General features: G+C 36.4%; 1 protein-coding gene across 1 annotated transcript; it reads left to right on the top strand.

The window, feature by feature from the left end:
* Positions 1–376: 376 nt before the first annotated feature.
* Positions 377–17,671, top strand: LOC111149650 (ADP ribosylation factor like GTPase 14 effector protein). Its single transcript, XM_022506848.1, has 4 exons — positions 377–451; positions 12,747–13,229; positions 15,041–15,168; positions 16,414–17,671. Exons 2-4 carry the CDS (start codon positions 12,807–12,809, stop codon positions 16,640–16,642), a joined length of 780 nt encoding a protein of 259 aa, XP_022362556.1. The 5' UTR covers positions 377–451; positions 12,747–12,806; the 3' UTR covers positions 16,643–17,671.
* Positions 17,672–18,994: the final 1,323 nt, after the last annotated feature.

Raw genomic sequence — 18,994 nt, 5'->3', positions numbered from 1 at the left:
TCTTGAGGTTCTTGTAACTCCTTCACCTCTCCAGGGATTAAAGGAGTGGGGTGCAAAAATCTGGCCTCGCGCACGGGCGCCGAGATTTGCGAACACAATCTAAGTCAGTTGAACCTGCATCTTACAAGAAATGGTCCCAGAGAGCTCCCAATTCCCTAACCTCAGAGCACACACAGAACAGACCGCTAAGCTGAGGTGACTTCTGAAGCAACCATTGCCTCACGTTGCATTTTCTTCCAATTAACGCCGCCCCGCCCTTTCCGCCCGGGAGGCGGGCCAGGCTTGGATCGCTCTAGGCTTCTCCCTCTTTATGGTAACGCTGAGCCTCTCTAGCTCTCATCCGCCTTCCTCTCAGTGGCAGCGCGGTGAGGTGAGGAAAAGCCGGCCGCCCAGTCGGCCCTACGTGAATGCGGGTGCAGCCCAAACTCCGCAGAGGAGAGCACGAGCTAAGGTGGAAGGGATGGGGGGAGGCTCTGGGAAGGGCGCTACCGGTCCGTGGGTGAGAGGGGGAGCCAGGGCCGGTTCATGGAGATATGGAAGGAGAGGTGGGAGAGGAGGCCCAGGCACGTGAGAGTGACTTCCAGCGGCTGGCTGGGGCCTCCCGCAGCCCGCCACCCTGCAGAGCCCCCGACTTTCCCTAGTTCATCTGCGGGCCCCCTGTGTCAGGACCCAGCACGGTTTCTGTCGCATCTGTGTCCTCCGCGGGTTTGTCGCCTCTTTTCGGAAGACCGGGGGCCGGCAAAGCTCTGACTTAGGCTTGCGCTGTTTACTAGAGGGTAATTACGGCCTTGAACCTAGTTCGCAGCCTGTATCGCTCCAGTTTCGTTTTTTATTTTTATTTTTATTTATTTTTTAGTGAGCATCCCCCTAGCCCTAGCTGTTCGGTTGAAGCCGGAGGCTGATCAGTATTCATTTTCCCATCCCAGTAGGATAAATACAATAAATGATCCTTGGTTGTATATGGGAGCTTGAAACATAATGTGGCTGTCAGCTGGGGGCGTTATGCTTGTGACCACCATGCTGTTGGGGTGGGAATAATTGCAGCATCCTGCGGACCTCCTCACCCTGATTTGGAGAGATTCATCCTCCTTGGTGTGAGATTGTGGCAGTTTCAAAACGTGTATTCAAAAGACGTTGTTTACGAAGTGCTGGTGTTGATGCCAGAGAAGCTACAACTGTAAAACAGGAACTGGGTGATTCCTTGACCTCACAGAGTTTAATATGTTATTGAAAGACCAACAATACAGTTCCTCTTTTGCCTTAGGTGATGCAGAAAATATAACCATACAGCTCCTGCCTTCCCACAGCTGAGAATAGAGAAAAAGTTTTAATGCACCGTTAAATTGTTCTGCAGTCACAGAGAAAGAAGAACCTATTAATAATAGTATTTGGCTAGGGCACACCAGATAGGCAAAGACGCTGGTGCTGCCCTGAAAAATAAGTTAGCATAGCCTGGCACAGAAAGGTCCGTGGGCTTTCCAAGCAGAGAAGAACCCTATAAAGTGTAAAAGAACTTTGCAGGTCATGTAGTTTGACCTAGAGTGTGCGGCATTTGAACAAGTAATGCCATGCTAGATGGTCCAGACTCTTATTTTTTAGGAAGAGATGAAAGTATTTTCAAGGGAATGATTTAGAGTTTGGTTTCACGATCACTTACTCAACAACTATAGTGTTAAGTATTGTTTGGCAGTTTGGGCCACATCCAGAATCAGGTAGAATAAAGAGAACTTTGGTAATTTTTCTTGGTCTGGAAATAATCTCTCAGTTGTTGAAATCCCATATCAGTTCTCTTTGGCCTTTAAAGACTAGAAGATTAAAGGCAAATTACAAATTTGGAAGCTTGAAGGGTTTGCTAAATTGTTCCCCAAATGATCTGAAAGTATGCTAGACAAAGCATTAAAAAATCTGAGGGGAGTACATTAGGTAAACCTAGAGTAAATCATTAGGGTCTAATTAAGAGGAGTTCTTCATATAAAGTAAAAGTAGTGTTTGTGGGGTTTTTTTTTTTTTTTTCTTTTTTCCATTAAGCAAGAACTTGAATGGTGTAACGGGCTCTGTGCTAGGCATGTAAGTAGAGCTCTAAGTTTCAGTTTCATCAGGTGTAAATGGGGATGATTGTACTTCACTGTTGTCAGGATTAAAGAGATGATGTTTGTGCTTGGTGCTGTACCTGGCACTAGTATCAGGCACTTTAACCAAATATTTTAAGTGGTACTACTGACTATATTTTGGTTTGTAATTCTTTACCTTCCTTGTTGGGCCTGACTGTTGAGGATTAAAGACTGTCTCTTTGGCTCTTCACCCCTTCTAGTGTCCATTCACTTGTGTGAGTAAGTTAGTATTTGAAGATAATGGGTACAAAAAGTTGACAGTTGCAAGAGGCATGACGCGTATGTGTATGCCTATGACTAAAACTGCTGATTCATAAAGGAGGGACAGATGATTTTTTTTCCCATTAAATAAGAGATAATCTGGGAAAATGCCTTGTAAATTTCTAAGACACTCTCCTGCCCCCCCCCCCAAAGAAAAAAGGCATTCGTCATGAAAGGGAAAGACTCTTATTATAAGTTGACCTAAAAATTCAGCAAATTTCTTGTTTGGCTAAATTTTCTCCTAATGCTTTTTCCCACTAATTAGGAAACTGGAAAAGCTGTATTGAGGGAAACCAACATATTGGAAAATATTTTGGGAAATCTCCCTCTAAATTTTGGGAAGGAAAAAAAACTTATCTTTCCCTGCTATGTTAGTGGCAGTGATGGCTGTGGTGTCCTGCTTCAATCCTGTAGGTGCCCTGCAATAATGTCCTAGACCTTGTGTTACTAGGAACGCTTGTTAGTGTGATTTCCTTCTATGAGCTTGCTCAGCTACATCTAGCCTGCCTGCCTTAGAGTTTGGTAATGGATAGCAAGTGATAATGCTTAAAAGCTTATTCCATAGAATCCAAATATATACATGTATAAATTTTATTTTTTTTTAAGATTTTTATTTATTTATATGAGAGAGTGAGAGGGGGAGGGAGAGAGCAAAAGTGAGGGGAGGGGCAGAGGCAGAGGGAGAAGCAGACTTCTCCACAAGCAGGAAGCCTGACAATGAGCAAGAAGCCTGACGCTGTGCTCAGTCCTAGTACCCTGAGATCATAAATCTAGCCGAAGGCAGACACTTAACTGACAGAGCTACCTAGGTGCCCCTACATGTATACATTTTGAATTATTAAAAAACAAAAAACAAATTCATAGAACAGATTGGTGGTTACCAGAGGAGGGGGGTGGACAAAATGGCTGAAGGGGGTCAAAAGGTACAAACTTACAGTTATGAAATAAATAACGGGAGGTAATGTAAGCATAGTGACAATAGTTAATAACACTATGTTGCATATTTGAAAGTTGCTAAAGATGTAAATCTTGAAAGTTCTCATCAGAAGAAAAAAATTTGTAACCATGTGGTGATGGATGTTAACGACTTATTGTGGTGATCTTTCATAATGTATGCAAATGTCGAATCATTACCTTGTACACCTGAAACTAATAATGTTACATGTAAATTATACCTCAATTTAGGAAAAAAAACAAAACTTCTTTCTTGAGCTTGCAGTGTTCAAGTCATACAAGGAACAAATAATTTTATTTACTGCCTAAGGTGGTAGAAGTAAAACAAGGGATCTAATCTATTCCACACTTATTACCTTGTCTTTTGACTCTTCTAGTAGTGCTATAAGAATATTAAATGTTAATTTTAGAATCAGAAAACGTACTATATTTAGGCACTGAATAAAATGTTGGCAACCCTAAAGCACCAGAAACCCAAAATGCAAAAAAATTTTTAGGGATTTTTCAAATAAAAAAAAATCCAGAGTTAGTAAAGACTTTATTTGAAAGTGTTATGCACATAGGGGAAAGGGAACTATTGCAATGGAGAGAATTCTCTGACCAAAAGATCTACCAGCATCTCAAGGGTGGAGTAAAGGTTGCTAGAACGGACACCTTGATTGGATTACAGATTCTAGAATGTTTTGCCCTGAGGCCCACCTCTTTTCTGGAGGAGTTATTTTGGGCCCTGGTTGAGGGTGGACCAAAGTTCTGGGACTTGGGGGGCAGGAGAGATACTTAAAATATAGCTAACAGACGTTTTTGTTCCAATTGGTCACTTTTGACATGCAGTTAAAATTAACAGATTTATAGGGGCGCCTCAGTGGCTCAGTCGGTTGAGCCGCAGAACTTTGATTTCCACTCAGATCATGATCTCTGAGTTGTGAGATGGAGCCTGGAGCCCTCCATTGGCCTCCCCACTCAGTGGGGAGTTGGCTTTCCCTTTCCCTCTGTTCTCCCCTGGCCCACGCGTGCTAAACTGCGTGTGGTCATGCCCTCGCTCTCTCTCTCTCTCCCTCTCCTTTCTCTCTCTCTCAAATAAATCTTTAAGATAAAGATTGACAAATTTATAACTGAGGCAAAGAATCTTTCCTAGTCATCTGTAAACAAGGGGGTATCCTCAGAGTCTTGTAGAAGCCATTAGGAGAGGAATGGAAGGTTTCTTTGACCATGACTCTTAAAGAATCACGAACACAGGTTCCAGATAAAATTAACTTCTCAAAAGGCATTTTTGCTATTTGAAATGGAAAATAAGTATACAAATAAAATTAGCCCACACCTCTAGAGGAAGGCCTTAGGAGACTCAGTGACTAATTAAGTATTAGTATTTATAAATCCTACTTCACTAGGTGTAGTTGAAAAAAGTACTTGAAGACCTAGATCTCATTTTTATCATAGTAAAAATCTTCCCAAAGGTGGGGCAAAAGAACTAAATTAAACAGGTCTAAATGAATGCATTTGAGGTTTTTCATTTGTTACTGGTTTTCATCTTAACCCATTTAAAAGCAGTACTTTTTTTTCTTCTTCCATGATGAATACTAAATATTTTATTGGTAAAAGTGATTAGCTAAAGCAAATTAATCTCTTGCTATGTTTAAAAGAATTTTACACACACACAAAGTTCCACAAAAAGAGGGGGCAAAAGTAAAATCATGACTGTCACACACATTGTGAAATTATAAACACACAGATTTTGTTGCCCTTACTAATGAGGGAACTGGTAAGGTGTTATAACCAGTTTAAATGACAAAAGAACAGACATATTTCTTGATCAGGAATATTAAAATAAATGAGCACATGGAGACAAAATGGTCTTCTACAGTGGGCCAGGGAATCCATTGAAACTCCATTAGACAGAAGTTACAAGAATATAGACAAGAATTGCATTCGCCTTGCTAACCTTTACAGTTGTCAACTCTAAAATAGTGGAAGCAAGGCAGTGGAAGACCCAGAGCTCTTGTAATCAGAACGTGAAAACGTTGACATCTCTGCTTTCAACAATGCATAGTTCTCTATACATCTGTTTTATCAAATTTATGACTCTCCTCCCTTCATAACCTTCCTTAAATGTCAGACTTCCTAGAAGGCAAGTTCATGTGTGAGTGTGTATTTTCCTTTTTTTAAAAAAATATGTTTTACAAATATGGAAATGCTTGGTTAATATTCTCTTAACTGAATTACCTAAAGCAGTGGATCTCAAACTAATATGCTTACCTATAACCTGGGGATTTTTTTTTTTTTTTTTTAATATGGATCTTGATTCAGTAGGTCTAGGGTCCATACTGAGATTCTTCTTTTCTAATAGGTTCCCAGCTGATTGTGAAGTACTGGTTCTTGGACAGTGAATAGTAGGGCATTTCTGATTGTTAATTAAGAAAGGTGTTAGATTAATTATTACATCATTACCTGGAGAACATTGCATCATACAGGTGAAGACAGCAAAATGAAGCTATTGGATTGTCACTTGAAGAAAATGATAAATATTAATTGTGGCCACATTGCTAGAACACAGACCAAAGCTAGGAAAAGAAAGAAGTTGCTGGGAAACAGATCCAAGGAGCTCTACAGCAGAACTTCAGGGAAGGAAGACAGAAATAAGGACATTGAGTAATACAAAAGGGGAGGAGCTGCCAGAGGCTGTAATTTTTAGAAGGCAGGCAGTAACCACTTAAGATCATGGCTGAAATTTTGTGCGCCTTGAGCTAACCTGACTTTTCCTTTAGCCCTGCATTAGCTGTGCATGAACAAACTGTGTAATAGTAGATCAGGAAACAAACTTAACATAAGACTTTAAGCAGTAAGACTTCATTAATTCAGGTGTATACCTTTTACTATGACAGTTTTAAATGAGTGGTACAGTTGTGCCATTGAGTTTTAATCACTGTGTAAATTTTTTTTTTTTTTACTGTAATTGGAAGTTTATCTTCTGTTAGGACATTTTAATTTTAAACTGAGCAGGTCCTGTAATTTATTAGTGGGGAGTTCAGCTTTCTTTTAGCAACAAGTAAGAAGTAGGGCATAATGTGAAGCTGATACCAAAGAAACATCTCTACTTACTGGAAATGCAAAAAATGCATAGTAAATGAGGTTGCCAAATTTAGCAAATAATACGGGGTGTGCATTTAAATTTGAAATTCAGACAAATACCAAATTACTTTTTAGCAGTATTTGGGATACAATTAAAATATATGCATTATCTAAAATTCATATTTAACTGAGCATACTGTATTTTACCTGCTCTAATAGTAAATTTACTCTAACAGTGAAACCTGAGGGATGGCTGCTAATAAAATGGTATTGTGCAACAGTTTAATTCCTTCCAAGTGTTCCTCCGAAAGTTCTAGTACTCAAAAGTATGCCAAGAGCTCAAAATAGTTGGAAGCACCTGTTTACCAGAAGAGGATGTTTTCAAGGACTGATAGGGTCATGGTTAAGTTGAATTAAAAACACATTTAACATTGTACTCTCCAACTAGGAGTGCAGGTTCATAGTGGTTTAAGGTTAATAAAAGAATTTATGCTGTTGTGGAAGATGTCCAAGCAAATACTTATCAGAAAAAAGTGATTTAGTAGGAGTTTAATCATATTTCCTATTTTATAAGGGAGATCACTTAAGTACACTGGCACAACTTAGAGTCTTGCTAATAAAATAAACTCTCATGAACTATGTAGTAATTTAGACAAGATAAAAGGAAAGTAAACACATGAACAATTGCTTACTTGGTCTTTAGAGATTGCACTATTTCAGTGATACTGCAGTATACGTTCACTGGAATATTTTTTTATTTCTTATTTTCATTTTGTTATTTAAATTTTAGTGACCATGCAGTACAATATCGGTTTCTGGAGTAGAATTGATTCATCACTTACATATAACAGCCAGTGCTCATCACAAGTGCCCTCCTTAATACCCATCCCCCATCTAACCTACCTCCTACCAACCTCCTTCAATCAACCCTCAGTTTGTTCTCTATCATTAAGAGTCTCTTATGGGTTGTTCCCTCTCCCTTTTTCTCCTTTTCCCCCTTCCAATAGTTCATGAGTGAAATCATATGGTATTTGTTTTCTCTGAGTGACTTAATTTCACTTAGCATAATACACTCGAGCTCCATTCGTGTCATTGCACATGGCAAGATTTTATTCTTTTTAATGGCTGTCAGTTGTTTTTCATGTGCTGTCTATTGTCTATATATCTTGCTTTTTGAAATGTCTACTTAAGTCTTTTGCCAATGTTAATGGTTTGTCTTTTTATTGTTGAGTTGCAGTTTTTTTAATCTGGATGCAAGGATTTGGCTGATAAATACTGTTTGCATATTTTCTCTCAATATATGGCTTTGCTATTAATATTTGAAATTTTGACTTCCATTGAATAAAAGTAGTCTTTATGAAACCTAATTATCATTTTTTCTGTATGGTAATTGCTTTGTTTCCTGAGAAATCTTTGTCTACACAGCATCATAAATATGGTCTCCAATGCTTTCTCCAGAAGTCTTTAGTTTAGCTTTAGTGTTGAAGACTATGAACTATCTTGATTTTCATCTATAGTGTAGGGTACTGGCCAATGTTCACTTTTCTCATATGGATATCCATTTATTTCAAAACCACTTGTTGAAAAACCTGGCTTTTCCCATAGGATTGGCTTTATACCTTTACCAGAAATCACTTGTGCATATAAATGGGGATATATCTCTTGGGTTTATATTTGATCCCACTGATATGTATATATCTGTCTTTAAGATGATTCCATACGGGGGCACCAGTCAACAAGTGTCTGCCTTCAGCTCAGGTCATGATTCCAGGACCCTGGGATCAAGTCCCACATTGGGCTCCCTGTTATCAGGAAGCCTGCTTCTCCCTCTCCTGTTTCTTCTGCTTGTGTTTCCTCTGTCCCTGTCTCTCTCTCTCTGTGTCAAATAAATAAATAAAATCTTTAAAAAAAAGATAATTCCATACCATCCTGATTAGAGTAAGTCCATTCTGATTGGACTGGAAGGCCTTCTAGCTTTATTCTTTTTTATGGTTGTTTTGGATGTAGGAAGGCCTTTGTATTTCTGTGTAAATTTTAGGTGAAGCTTATTAATTTATGATTATGATTGCATTGAATCTATAAATTAACATGAGGAGAACAGACAGTCAACCAGTTTTGTGTCTTGGGGTATGGTTTTTCTCACCATTTATTTTGGTCTTTTAAAATTTTAACAAATTTTGTAGATTTTAGTGTATAGATGTTCCATGTTTTGTTAAAATTATTCCTAAGTATTTCTTAATTTAGTGACACTTTTTTTTTTTTAAGATTTTATTTATTTATTTGACAGAGATCACAAGTAGGCAGAGGGGCAGGAGTTGGGGGGGAGGGGAAGCAGGCTCCCTGCTGAGCAGAGAGCCCCATGCAGGCTCTATCCCAGGACCCTGAGATCATGACCTGAACCGAAAGCAGAGGCTTTAACCCACTGAGCCACCCAGGCGCCCAATTTAGTGACATTTTGAAGGTTGTGACTTTTTTATACATATTTGTGGATTCTGTATACTAAATTGTTTTTATGAATTTTTTGCCTATGTTCACAAGGAATTTTGGTCTTTTTAATTTTTATTTATTTACTTACTTATTTATTTCCTGTTTTGGAATGTCCTTGGTCTTGTATCAAGGTAATGCCTGCCTCAAATAAAATAAGTTGAGAATGGAGAAAAAAAAAGATAAAAGGAAACTAAAGGAACAGATTTCCCAGTAGCCAAGGAAAAGAATTCCCTAATGGGTAAAAATGTATTAATTCTATGGACAAACAGAATTTCTAAAACAAATTTCTAAGTTCCTAGATGCTTTTCCTATTAAATATGGTCAGGGTAGTCCAAATCTTTGAATGCTTAGAAATAATTTTATGTTCAGAAAGTCACAGATCAGTGGCTACAAATTGGTGATAGTTACTACAAATGTAAGGAATCAAGCATCAATGGGAGAGAAAACATTAGGAGTTTCCATAATGTGCTAAGGAGGTTGTTAATCAAGTTTCTTTCCTTGTGTTGATTGTTAAGGTCAGAGCCAGATTTCTGTCCCGTGTCTGTTATAGTACAGTACAGCATAGTTTGTTGTTTTATAACTGTATCTCTGGCTTCCTCTTTTCTATTCCTTCATTTATTTTAACCCACATTTCTGTTAAAAGAAATTTAATTATTTGTATAATACAAGCTATTTTATCTGATGCACTAGACACCATTACTGGGAAGTTAAATTTTAAAAGTTGGTTGATATAGAATAAAAATATATAAATATGCTCCATCTTAATTAGCTTTTAAACATTTTAAGTTAAAAATGTTCAGTGACATTTTGTACTTTAGATTGTATTCTATTTTTTAACTTTTTAAATATAGTATTTTAACTGAGAACAGATATATGTATTCACTATTTTTTATTACATGAGACCGGAGTCATCTTTGTATGTGGTTTTATATGATTCTGGTTTTTTGGTTTTTTTTTGTTGTTGTTGTTTTTTCTGAAGAAAACGCTGGGAAGTATCTAAGCTTTCTAACCAGTTTTTGATTTTTTTTTTTTAAATATGGAGCAAAGTTTAAAAAAACACTTGCAAAAGAGCAGAATCCTAGCTATTTCAGCACTTGCCACCACCCAGATTTCAGTGGTTCTTATATATTTTCAATACTTTTTTTCCTACTGACTTGTATTTGTGACTTTTTCCTTAAGAATTCAACTAAGTTGGGGCGCCTGGGTGGCTCAGTGGGTTGAGCCTCCGCCTTCGGCTCAGGTCATGGTCCCGGGGTCCTGGGATGGAGCCCCACATCTGGATCTCTGCTCAGAGGGGAGCCTGCTCCCCCCTCTCTCTCTCTGCCTGCCTCTCTGCCTACTTGTGATTTCTGTCTGTCAAATGAATAAATAAAATCTTCAAAAAAAAAAGGAATTCAACTAAGTTTTTGTATTTGCTTTGAAAAATATTTATGAAAATTTTCAGATGGAAAGTACAGAAAATAATGAAAACACTGTGTACATGCCTTCAATTTAATCTTCCATAAATGTCTTTTTTAAAAGTTTCCTTCCTTCTTAGAAATATGTATACCACAGGGGCACCTGGGTGGCTCAGTGGGTTAGAGCCTCTGCCTTCAGCTCGGGTCATGATCTCAGGGTCCTGGGATCGAGCCCCACATTGGGCTCTCTGCTCAGCAGGGAGCCTGCTTCCCTCTCTTTCTCTGCCTGCCTCTCAGCCTACTTGTGATCTCTGTCTGTCAAATAAATAAATAAAATCTTTAAAATTAAAAAAAAAAGGAAAGAAATATGTATACCACAAAATTGTTATTTATTACTCAAGTATATTTTAGCATGATTCTTATTTTCATCTATAAACCATGTATGCTATTTTGTGTGTTTAAAATTTTACATAAATGTATTCTTTTACAACTTTTTCAGTTAAGATTATCTTTAAGATTTATCCATGGTGATTCTTATAATTCCTGTGGTTAACTGTCCTGTAGGAGTGTTGAGTAACCTATGGTTTCTCATCCTTAAAATTAGGTAATTTCCAACTTTTCACTGTCAAAGACAGTAAATGCTCAAATGTAAATGCACAGTGCTCAAAGACAATAAATACACAAAAGTCCTTGTGCTCTTTTGGGACATTTGGTTTTTTGGCAGACATCTAGACCAGAAAGTGCAAGCTCCTGGGATGTAGACTTGTTTAATTTTGTGAGAAATTGCCAAAAAGACTCTGAAGCAGTTACAGTTTACATTCCTGTCAATGTATAAGGAGCATGTAAGAGTTGACCACAGTTTAACCAGCACTAGGTTATCAGATTTTTAAAATTTTGTTCAGCAAGTGTTTGAGAAATGGTATTCAGTTTGCGCCTTTTCTTTTTTTATAACTATAAAGGTTGAATATCTTTGCATGCATTTATTGGCTATTTTGTTCTCTTCGTCTGTGAATTGAGTGTCTGTATTTGCTTAGATTTTTTTTTTTTTTTTTTTAGATTTTATTTATTTATTTGAGAGAGAGAAAGAGGAAGAGAATCATGAGCCACGGGGGAGGGCACAGAGGGACAGGAGGGAAAAGCAGACTACCCACTGAGAGGTAGCCCAAAGCAAGGCTGGATCCCAGGATCTTGGGATCATGTCCTGAGCAGAAGGCAGACCTTAGCTAACTGAGCCACCCAGGTGCCTCTGTTTGCTTAGTTTTCTAATGGGTTCTTTGTCATTTTCTAATTGATCTGTAAATGTCAGAATTTTTTATTTATATTCGGGATAATAATCCTAACCATACCTTTCAAGTGTGGCTGTTTTTCCTCCTTTAGAGTTATAAGGAAATGTTTAATTTTGACATATAATCAAATGTATCCATCTTTTCCTTTGGTATGTGCTTTCTTGTTTGAGACATTCTCTATCCCAATGTTGCAAAGTCTTCTATGTTTTCTTAGAAACATTAGTACAGTTTTTCATTTCTTGTTTAGTTCTTTAATCCATCTGGAGTTGATTTTTGTGAGAAAGAGATCTTAGTCTGTCTTTTTCCATGTGGTTAGCTGCTTACCCCCTAGTATTTCATTCAGTCTTTTCCCCATTAATGCACAGTACCCACTGATTTTATAAAATCACATGTCATATACTACACCAAGCCCTCATCTTTTTATGGATCTATTCGTCTATACTACTCTGCATTTGTCTATACTACTGTTATACTAAACACCACACTTTTAATTATAACAGCTTTATGGCAAATAAATACGCGACTTTGTTTTCCTTCAAGACTATCTTGACTGGATTTTTAATCATCCATATAAACCAAATGCTAAATTCCAAAGGGGAGTGGATGGAATACCTGCTGGGATTTGACTGGAATGGTATTGAATTTACAGATAAATTCCCAGGGAGTTTATATGCCTCAGTAAGATTTCCCATGATTAATTTCTACATTTATTTAGGAGATCCTTTTTATATTTCTGTTTGATGATTTTCTCCATAAAAGTCTTGCATGTCTTTTGTAGGATTGATTTTGTGAGGTCTCTTAATGTTTTAGGTTTCCAGCATCATTGTCGAATTATCTAACTAGTTTTAATAGTTCATCTGTTGAACCTTTTGTATTTTCTGTGTAGATATTTATATCATCTTTGAGTAGTACTACTTCTCAATCCCTGTTAATACAATGTTCAGTGGAAGCTTTAATACAGTGTTAAATAGCAGGTATTCTTTTGGAGTTCTAACTTTAGAGGGAATGCTTCTAATGTTTTATGATTAAATAATGTTTACTGTAAGCTTTTGGTGAATGTCTTTCTATTCCTCTCATGCTAAGAGTTTCTTTCTTTTAAATAGGTGTGGAATTTTATCAAATGCTTTTTCAGTTTCCCAGATAAAAATTTTGCAGCACAAATCTGACTTCAGTGTTTTCTGTAGGGCAATCAGCACATGACCTACTAGAGAGAGATCAAGGGAAATTTAAAGGAATCCAGAGGGATGGATCCATGTTCAGTTGGAGTTCAGCTTCGTACCACAAATGAGTGCCATAAAACCTACTACACTCGTCACACTGGTTTCAAGACTTTGCAAGAATTGTCATCAAATGATATGCTTTTACTTCAACTTAGAACTGGAATGACACTTTCTGGGAACAATACCATTTGCTTCCATCATGCAAAAATTTACATTGACAGATTTGAGGATTTGCAGAAGTCATGTTGTGACCCATTTAACATACACAAAAAACTAGCCAAAAAAAATTTGCATGTAATTGACTTAGATGATGCCACTTTTCTGAGTGCAAAATTTGGAAGGCAGCTTGTACCTGGTTGGAAGCTTTGTCCAAAATGTACACAGATAATCAATGGAAGTGTGGATGTTGATTCTGAAGACCGGCAGAGAAGAAAACCTGATTCAGATGTATGTATAGCATTCATTTTTTTTCCTGCTGTTTTACTTTTACAGTGTGCGGTTTTGTCGAATTGTAAAGAAATCATATTTATGTTATTATTTATTATACTAATTATGAATTAAAGCTGGAGAGGTGAAAATAAATGGTGTTCTAAATATTTCTGTATACCCAGACTGGATGATAAAATAAGCTTGAGAATGGAAGAGAATGGAATAGCATATTATGTCCAAGACTCCAGCTGTAACTCCTAGGGCTAAGATGTTGGGGGTGGCTTTTAGAACATTCTGATAAAGCCAGGACTTAATTGTTATCTTAGTTTCTTTTCTAATACCAAAGTAACTCGGTGAGACCTGCCAGCCAGTGAAGATCTGTATAGCAAAATGAATTCCCCTTTTATATGAAGGACTTAAAAATGACTGCTTTAAAATGAACACCAGAGAAGTGATTTGCAATAATTGTTTCTTCAACCTTTCTTTCTCCTTTGGCACTAATACCATTCTTGTTTGGGTTTTTTAGATGCTTGTGAGTTTCCATTGCTTCTAGCTCTGAGTTCTTACTTGCTAATTTAAGAACTCCCTATGGTCAAAAAGCATACATTTTTACATTGTAAATACTAAATATTTATAACTCCCTTTTTCACATGCCTACGTTCAGATTATTTAACTATATGAGGAAAAAACTGAGATTTCAGAAAGCTATCTTTGGTGTAGAACAAAGACAAGTCTATCAAAGGAGCACTTCTCAAAATTTCTACTTAAAACCAATTTATAATTCTTGCTGCTGGGATATTTTTCTCAATTTCCTCCTTTTCATTATATTAATAAGCCAAATTAAAAGATAATTAAAATTTTAAATTATATGTAGTGCTTCCCTTTTGTTCTCCCCTCAGAGGCATATATCTCTAGGACCCAGTGTTCTCTTGCAGTTCATATTAGGTTCTTGCTGCTGTCACTTTAGAGTTTTGTCCATTTCATTTATTTGTTGCTCTTGTGGAATATATCACATAAACTGTTTTTTCCCCCAAATAATGAATCATTAATTCATTATATATATGTATAATATTATAGAATATTATATATATAAATATTATATTTATTTATATATTATTTATGCTATATATAGAATTCATTATAATAATGATGGTTAAATCCCTAACCATCAAAATTTTGTTTTACCAAAGCTTTTTAAAAAGATGATAATACTATTTCAGGACTTGAAACCATATTACCTCTCTGCTTTTAAAAATATATAAAATAAAAATTAAAAAATTAAATTAAAAAATTAAAATTAAAAATATATAAAGTAGAACCTTTCCTTAAGAACTCAAGATCATATTAGGAACCTCAGTTTTGTTTTTGTTTTGTTTTTTTAAAAGATTTAATATTTTTTAAGTAACTTCCAGACCCAACATAGGGCTCAAACTCAGCACCCCAAGATCATGAGTCATACATATATTCCACTGCCAGGTGCCCCAGGAACCTCAGCGTTATGCCAATGGGTTATAAAGCAGTTTTTCTATGTTTTCTCCCATCTCAGCAACAGCCATTGCAGTTTTTTTTACCATGCCTGTTGCCCCCCCTGATATGCCAGAGACTAAAATTAGGTAATGAAAATATTACAACTAAATTAACCCATAAACTTCAGTCTAGGGCTGTATAAAGATTGCACTTGGGCTCTAAAACCTTTTTCTTATTTTTTTTGTGAATTCCAGACCGTCCTTCAGGTTAAGGAATAATCTGGATTAACATTAAGTTAAATATTAATCTCTTCATGGTAGGTTGTCAAGATTTGAGTTGATAATTTGTTTACCTTTATTCAGGGAAGAACTGCAAAAGCTTTGAGGTCATTGCAGTTTGCAAACCCAGGAAAGCAAACTGAATTTGCTCCAGAAACTGGTAAAAGAGAAAAAAGAAGGCTCACAAAAAATGCAACTGCTGGTTCTGACAGGTAGGCTCTGTGTTCACTGAAGACCTGTTAACTTGCTGCTTTAAGTGAAGTTGTATTGCTTCACTATTTTAAGTTTTGAATTTTCTGGGTAGATGTTTTAAATTAGATGATCTGGGATTAGTAAGAATCTCCAAGGACTACATAAAAATCAAGGCATCCCTTTCAAATCTAAAAATTTATTTCTAAGAAAGAGTCAATGAAGTGAACAAGTTAACATTTTGGCATGAGAATTCAAATTTAAACATATTACACCTAAAACAGTTTTTTAAAAGTATTGGTTTTATATAATTAGTATATCACTTCTCTATGGGTGGCAGCCAAAAAGTCAATCTTAGAAGAATTCAGGGTTGCTTTTTATTTTTTACATGTCTAAAATAGAAACAGTTATGGTACAGTCAACAGAATGATTGAGAAAACTAAATTGTTTAGAATATGACTTTTTAAATTGAACATTTCTAAAGCACAGGTTGACAAAGAAATGTTAGTACAATCATTCAGAATTATTTTCTACATATGCCATTTATTCCATCTGTTAAGGTTTTCCACTGAGTCATTTAATTGTTTTTAAGCCATATTTGCTAGAGTCTATTAAAGAACAAGAAACAGATTAATTGGGACACCTGGGTGGCTCAGTGGGTTAAGCCGCTGCCTTCGGCTCAGGTCATGATCCCAGGGTCCTGGGATCGAGTCCCACATCGGGCTCCTTGCTCAGCAGGGAACCTGCTTCTCTCGCTGCCTCTGCCTGCTTGTGTGTACTCGCTCTCTCTCTATCTCTCTTTCTCTCTGGCAAATAAATAAAATCTTAAAAAAAAAAAAAAACATTAATTGCAATATAAAAACAAGTAGGGTCATAGGAAGAGATTGGTAACCAACAGAATGTCCCACTATTAAGCTGCCGTTCTCTGTTGCTGTTAAGGTAAGGGGAAAATACTTCAAACAAATATATTTTTTGGAAATGGTAAAGGAATGGACTGAGTTGACTTTTAAATGGACTTCTAGAGGCATATTCAGGCTTCTTGGATTTGTCTCCACATTTTAGAATGAGGTCTCTTCTCACAACAGAGTTCATTTACTACTAATTATAGAGTAGGCTTGATTCTGGTAAGTTATATACTAGTTTTGCAGGACATCATCCCTAATTCAAAATATTACACCTTAAATTTGTTTTCATTACGTTATTTTCAAAAACATATTCAAAAATAATGTGTTTGCGAGGTATAATTCATCCTGTGTTTTGTTTTACAGACAAGTGATACCAGCAAAGAGTAAAGTCTATGATAGCCAGGGTCTCCTAATTTTCAGTGGAATGGACCTTTGTGACTGCCTTGATGAAGACTGTTTAGGATGTTTCTATGCTTGTCCTGCCTGTGGTTCCACCAAATGTGGAGCTGAATGCCGCTGTGACCGCAAGTGGCTGTATGAGCAAATCGAAATCGAAGGAGGAGAAATCATTCATAACAAACATGCTGGATAATTTGTGGTATCAAATTATGGGCTCTTTAAAGATGCCTTCTCTATTTCTAAAACTCTATCATCCTAAGATAATTAAAGTTGATTGCCAGATGACAGAGAATTTGAAAACCACCTCAACATACACTCACTGGGCACTAAAGTTGCATTTAGGGTGCTTTAAGATTCATTATCTGATGTAAATTTAGATGGGCTGTTCCTCAGCAGTCCTCTTTAAGCCTGTCTGGGTCAATGTTAACAAGGAGGCAAAGACCGTCCTCCATTAGCACAGCTCAAATTTCAGTTAGCACGGTCTGTACTGTGAGCAGTTAGGTGAAGTACAGACTTCCCTGATAGCCCTTTGGTCCAAGGATCATTATGTAACAGACGTGCTTCATCATCACTGACCAATCACAGTACTTCTCTCAAATTCTGCTGGTGATTGGTTACTGCACATCTGTCATTCAGTGCACTCACAGCAAAGTATGTGGTTGTGTTGTCCTCTTATCACCCATGTGACATTTTACAAAAGTAGATCATCAAAAGAACTGGCCAACAAAGATAAAAATGAGTGAAGAAATGAAAAATGGTAATGCTAGATGTGAGATTTGAACTGAATGGTAAGTGGAGTTACGGAAGAAATCACTGATGGGAATGTTGAGTCTCAGTATGCAGCTGAGGGGACCTCATGGAGACAAGCTTCATGTAATAAGGAAATTGATTGTGACGAGAAGGTTGAATAGGTCCCAGAGGAATTGATGGTAAAAACTTCACATTAAAGGAGATTAGTTATTTTGCAACATTGAAAGTACAAATGATAAAATGGTGGAAACTGATCCAAACTTGAATATGACAGTTCGCAATGGCATAGAATAGATGCTTACTTAGTATCCTAAGTTAACAAAAAGGCAAGTACTGTTCAAACCCCTTTTGATTAGTTTTTTACAGTGAAATAATACTTTCTCAATGTTTCTGATGTTTTAAATTACAGTATACTAACATACTTTTTTACAGTGTTTTCAGGGTTTTTTTGTTTATAACTGAGTGAGTTTTTAATATTTTGACAGATTTTTTTAAAGGTCACAGAATATTTTCCCCCATTGATTATTAAAATTGCTTTGAATGGCTGTTTTTTATGGTCCTGCACTATTATGCAAGCTAAGGACTGTAGCTGAGAACAGTGTCCACCTACTACAGGAAAAATTAATTCTGATAAAACTAGGTGGTTGATTAAAAGTATTTTGGAAATAATCTACATATCTAAATGCTAAAATTTATCTCACAATTTACCCTTAAAAAAAAAAAGCCTTAGTATTGTAAACCTTTCATTGTTTAGACCATACGTTCTTGGTAAAAGTTTGTTCTTGATGGAAAAATCTCATTCTTTGTATAAAGCTCGGATAGCATGGATATACATATAATACATAAATAGGGATACATTGTATTGATGGTATTAAAGTTCTTTGGGGTGGTAATTAGGATTAAAAGGCCCGAAAGCTTTAAGGGAGTAATAATGAGGGGAAAAAAGTTAGAGAAACACTGGTTGAGAGAGAATAATTATTTGAAAATTGAATCTTAATGTACTGGTTTTTATGGGATTTGTATGGGTGCTGTTTGGAGGATGAGAGTGGGTGATAACTGGTCTTTTTTTAAGCAGTTGCCTATCTGTCTAAAATCTTACCATCTAGGACATTGCCACTAAACTAGGTTTTTGCTTGGTTTTCCCTATATTAGAGTACTTTAGTTTAATCAGATGAACTTTTAGCAGTTTGAAATACCTACTAGCCATTGAAACGAAATTTATACGACCAGTTTGATTAAATTGACTAGTAGAGGTTTATTTTTACTCCTATATACTTCTGGTATCTGTTTACTTTGATGGAATGCCATTTTGAACCATGAAATTGTAATTAAGTTACAGTTGTCACTGGCCTAGTTATCAGAAGTATTGTTAGTATCAATTCACATTTCAAAAGAGCACTGGCAAAAAGAATATTTTGGCTTTATATACTTAAATCAGATGCTAGATTTTTTTTTTTCTGAATTAAGGAAAAATTTTGTTATAGAGGATACACAGACTTCTAATTTTATCTTGAGAATAAAATTAGAGAAGCTTGTCTCTAATGAACTTCTGGGTTCATTAGACATTAGTTGCATTACTGCCAGTGTTTTGTTGGTTCTAAGTAAGTATGATTTAGTATATTGCTTAAGCTATTCATAAGGGACAAATTTAAATCTTAGGTTTTTTGTTGTTTAAAACAGGAATATATTTTCAAAAGAATAAATGACTTTAAAATTCAAATTGTTGGGGCACCTGGGTGGCTCAGTGGGTTAAAGCCTCTGCCTTCGGCTCAGGTCATGGTCCTAGTGTCCTGGG

Source organism: Enhydra lutris, unplaced genomic scaffold (genome assembly GCF_002288905.1).
Source record: "Enhydra lutris kenyoni isolate GAN:26980312 unplaced genomic scaffold, ASM228890v2 scaffoldscaffold22, whole genome shotgun sequence".
In the NCBI taxonomy this organism is placed as follows: domain Eukaryota; kingdom Metazoa; phylum Chordata; class Mammalia; order Carnivora; family Mustelidae; genus Enhydra; species Enhydra lutris.
The sequence above is the reverse complement of the archived record's forward strand: the minus strand, read 5'-3'. Positions and strand labels throughout refer to the sequence as shown.

What these genes read in the sequence shown, in the direction of transcription:
- LOC111149650 (XM_022506848.1), top strand. Translation starts at nt 12,807, where the DNA reads ATGGATCCATGTTCAGTTGGAGTTCAGCTTCGTACCACAAATGAGTGC. An exon ending in GAAGAAAACCTGATTCAGAT is followed by an intron (nt 13,230 to 15,040) that starts GTATGTATAGCA and finishes ACCTTTATTCAG; the next exon opens with GGAAGAACTGCAAAAGCTTT. An exon ending in GCAACTGCTGGTTCTGACAG is followed by an intron (nt 15,169 to 16,413) that starts GTAGGCTCTGTG and finishes TTTGTTTTACAG; the next exon opens with ACAAGTGATACCAGCAAAGA.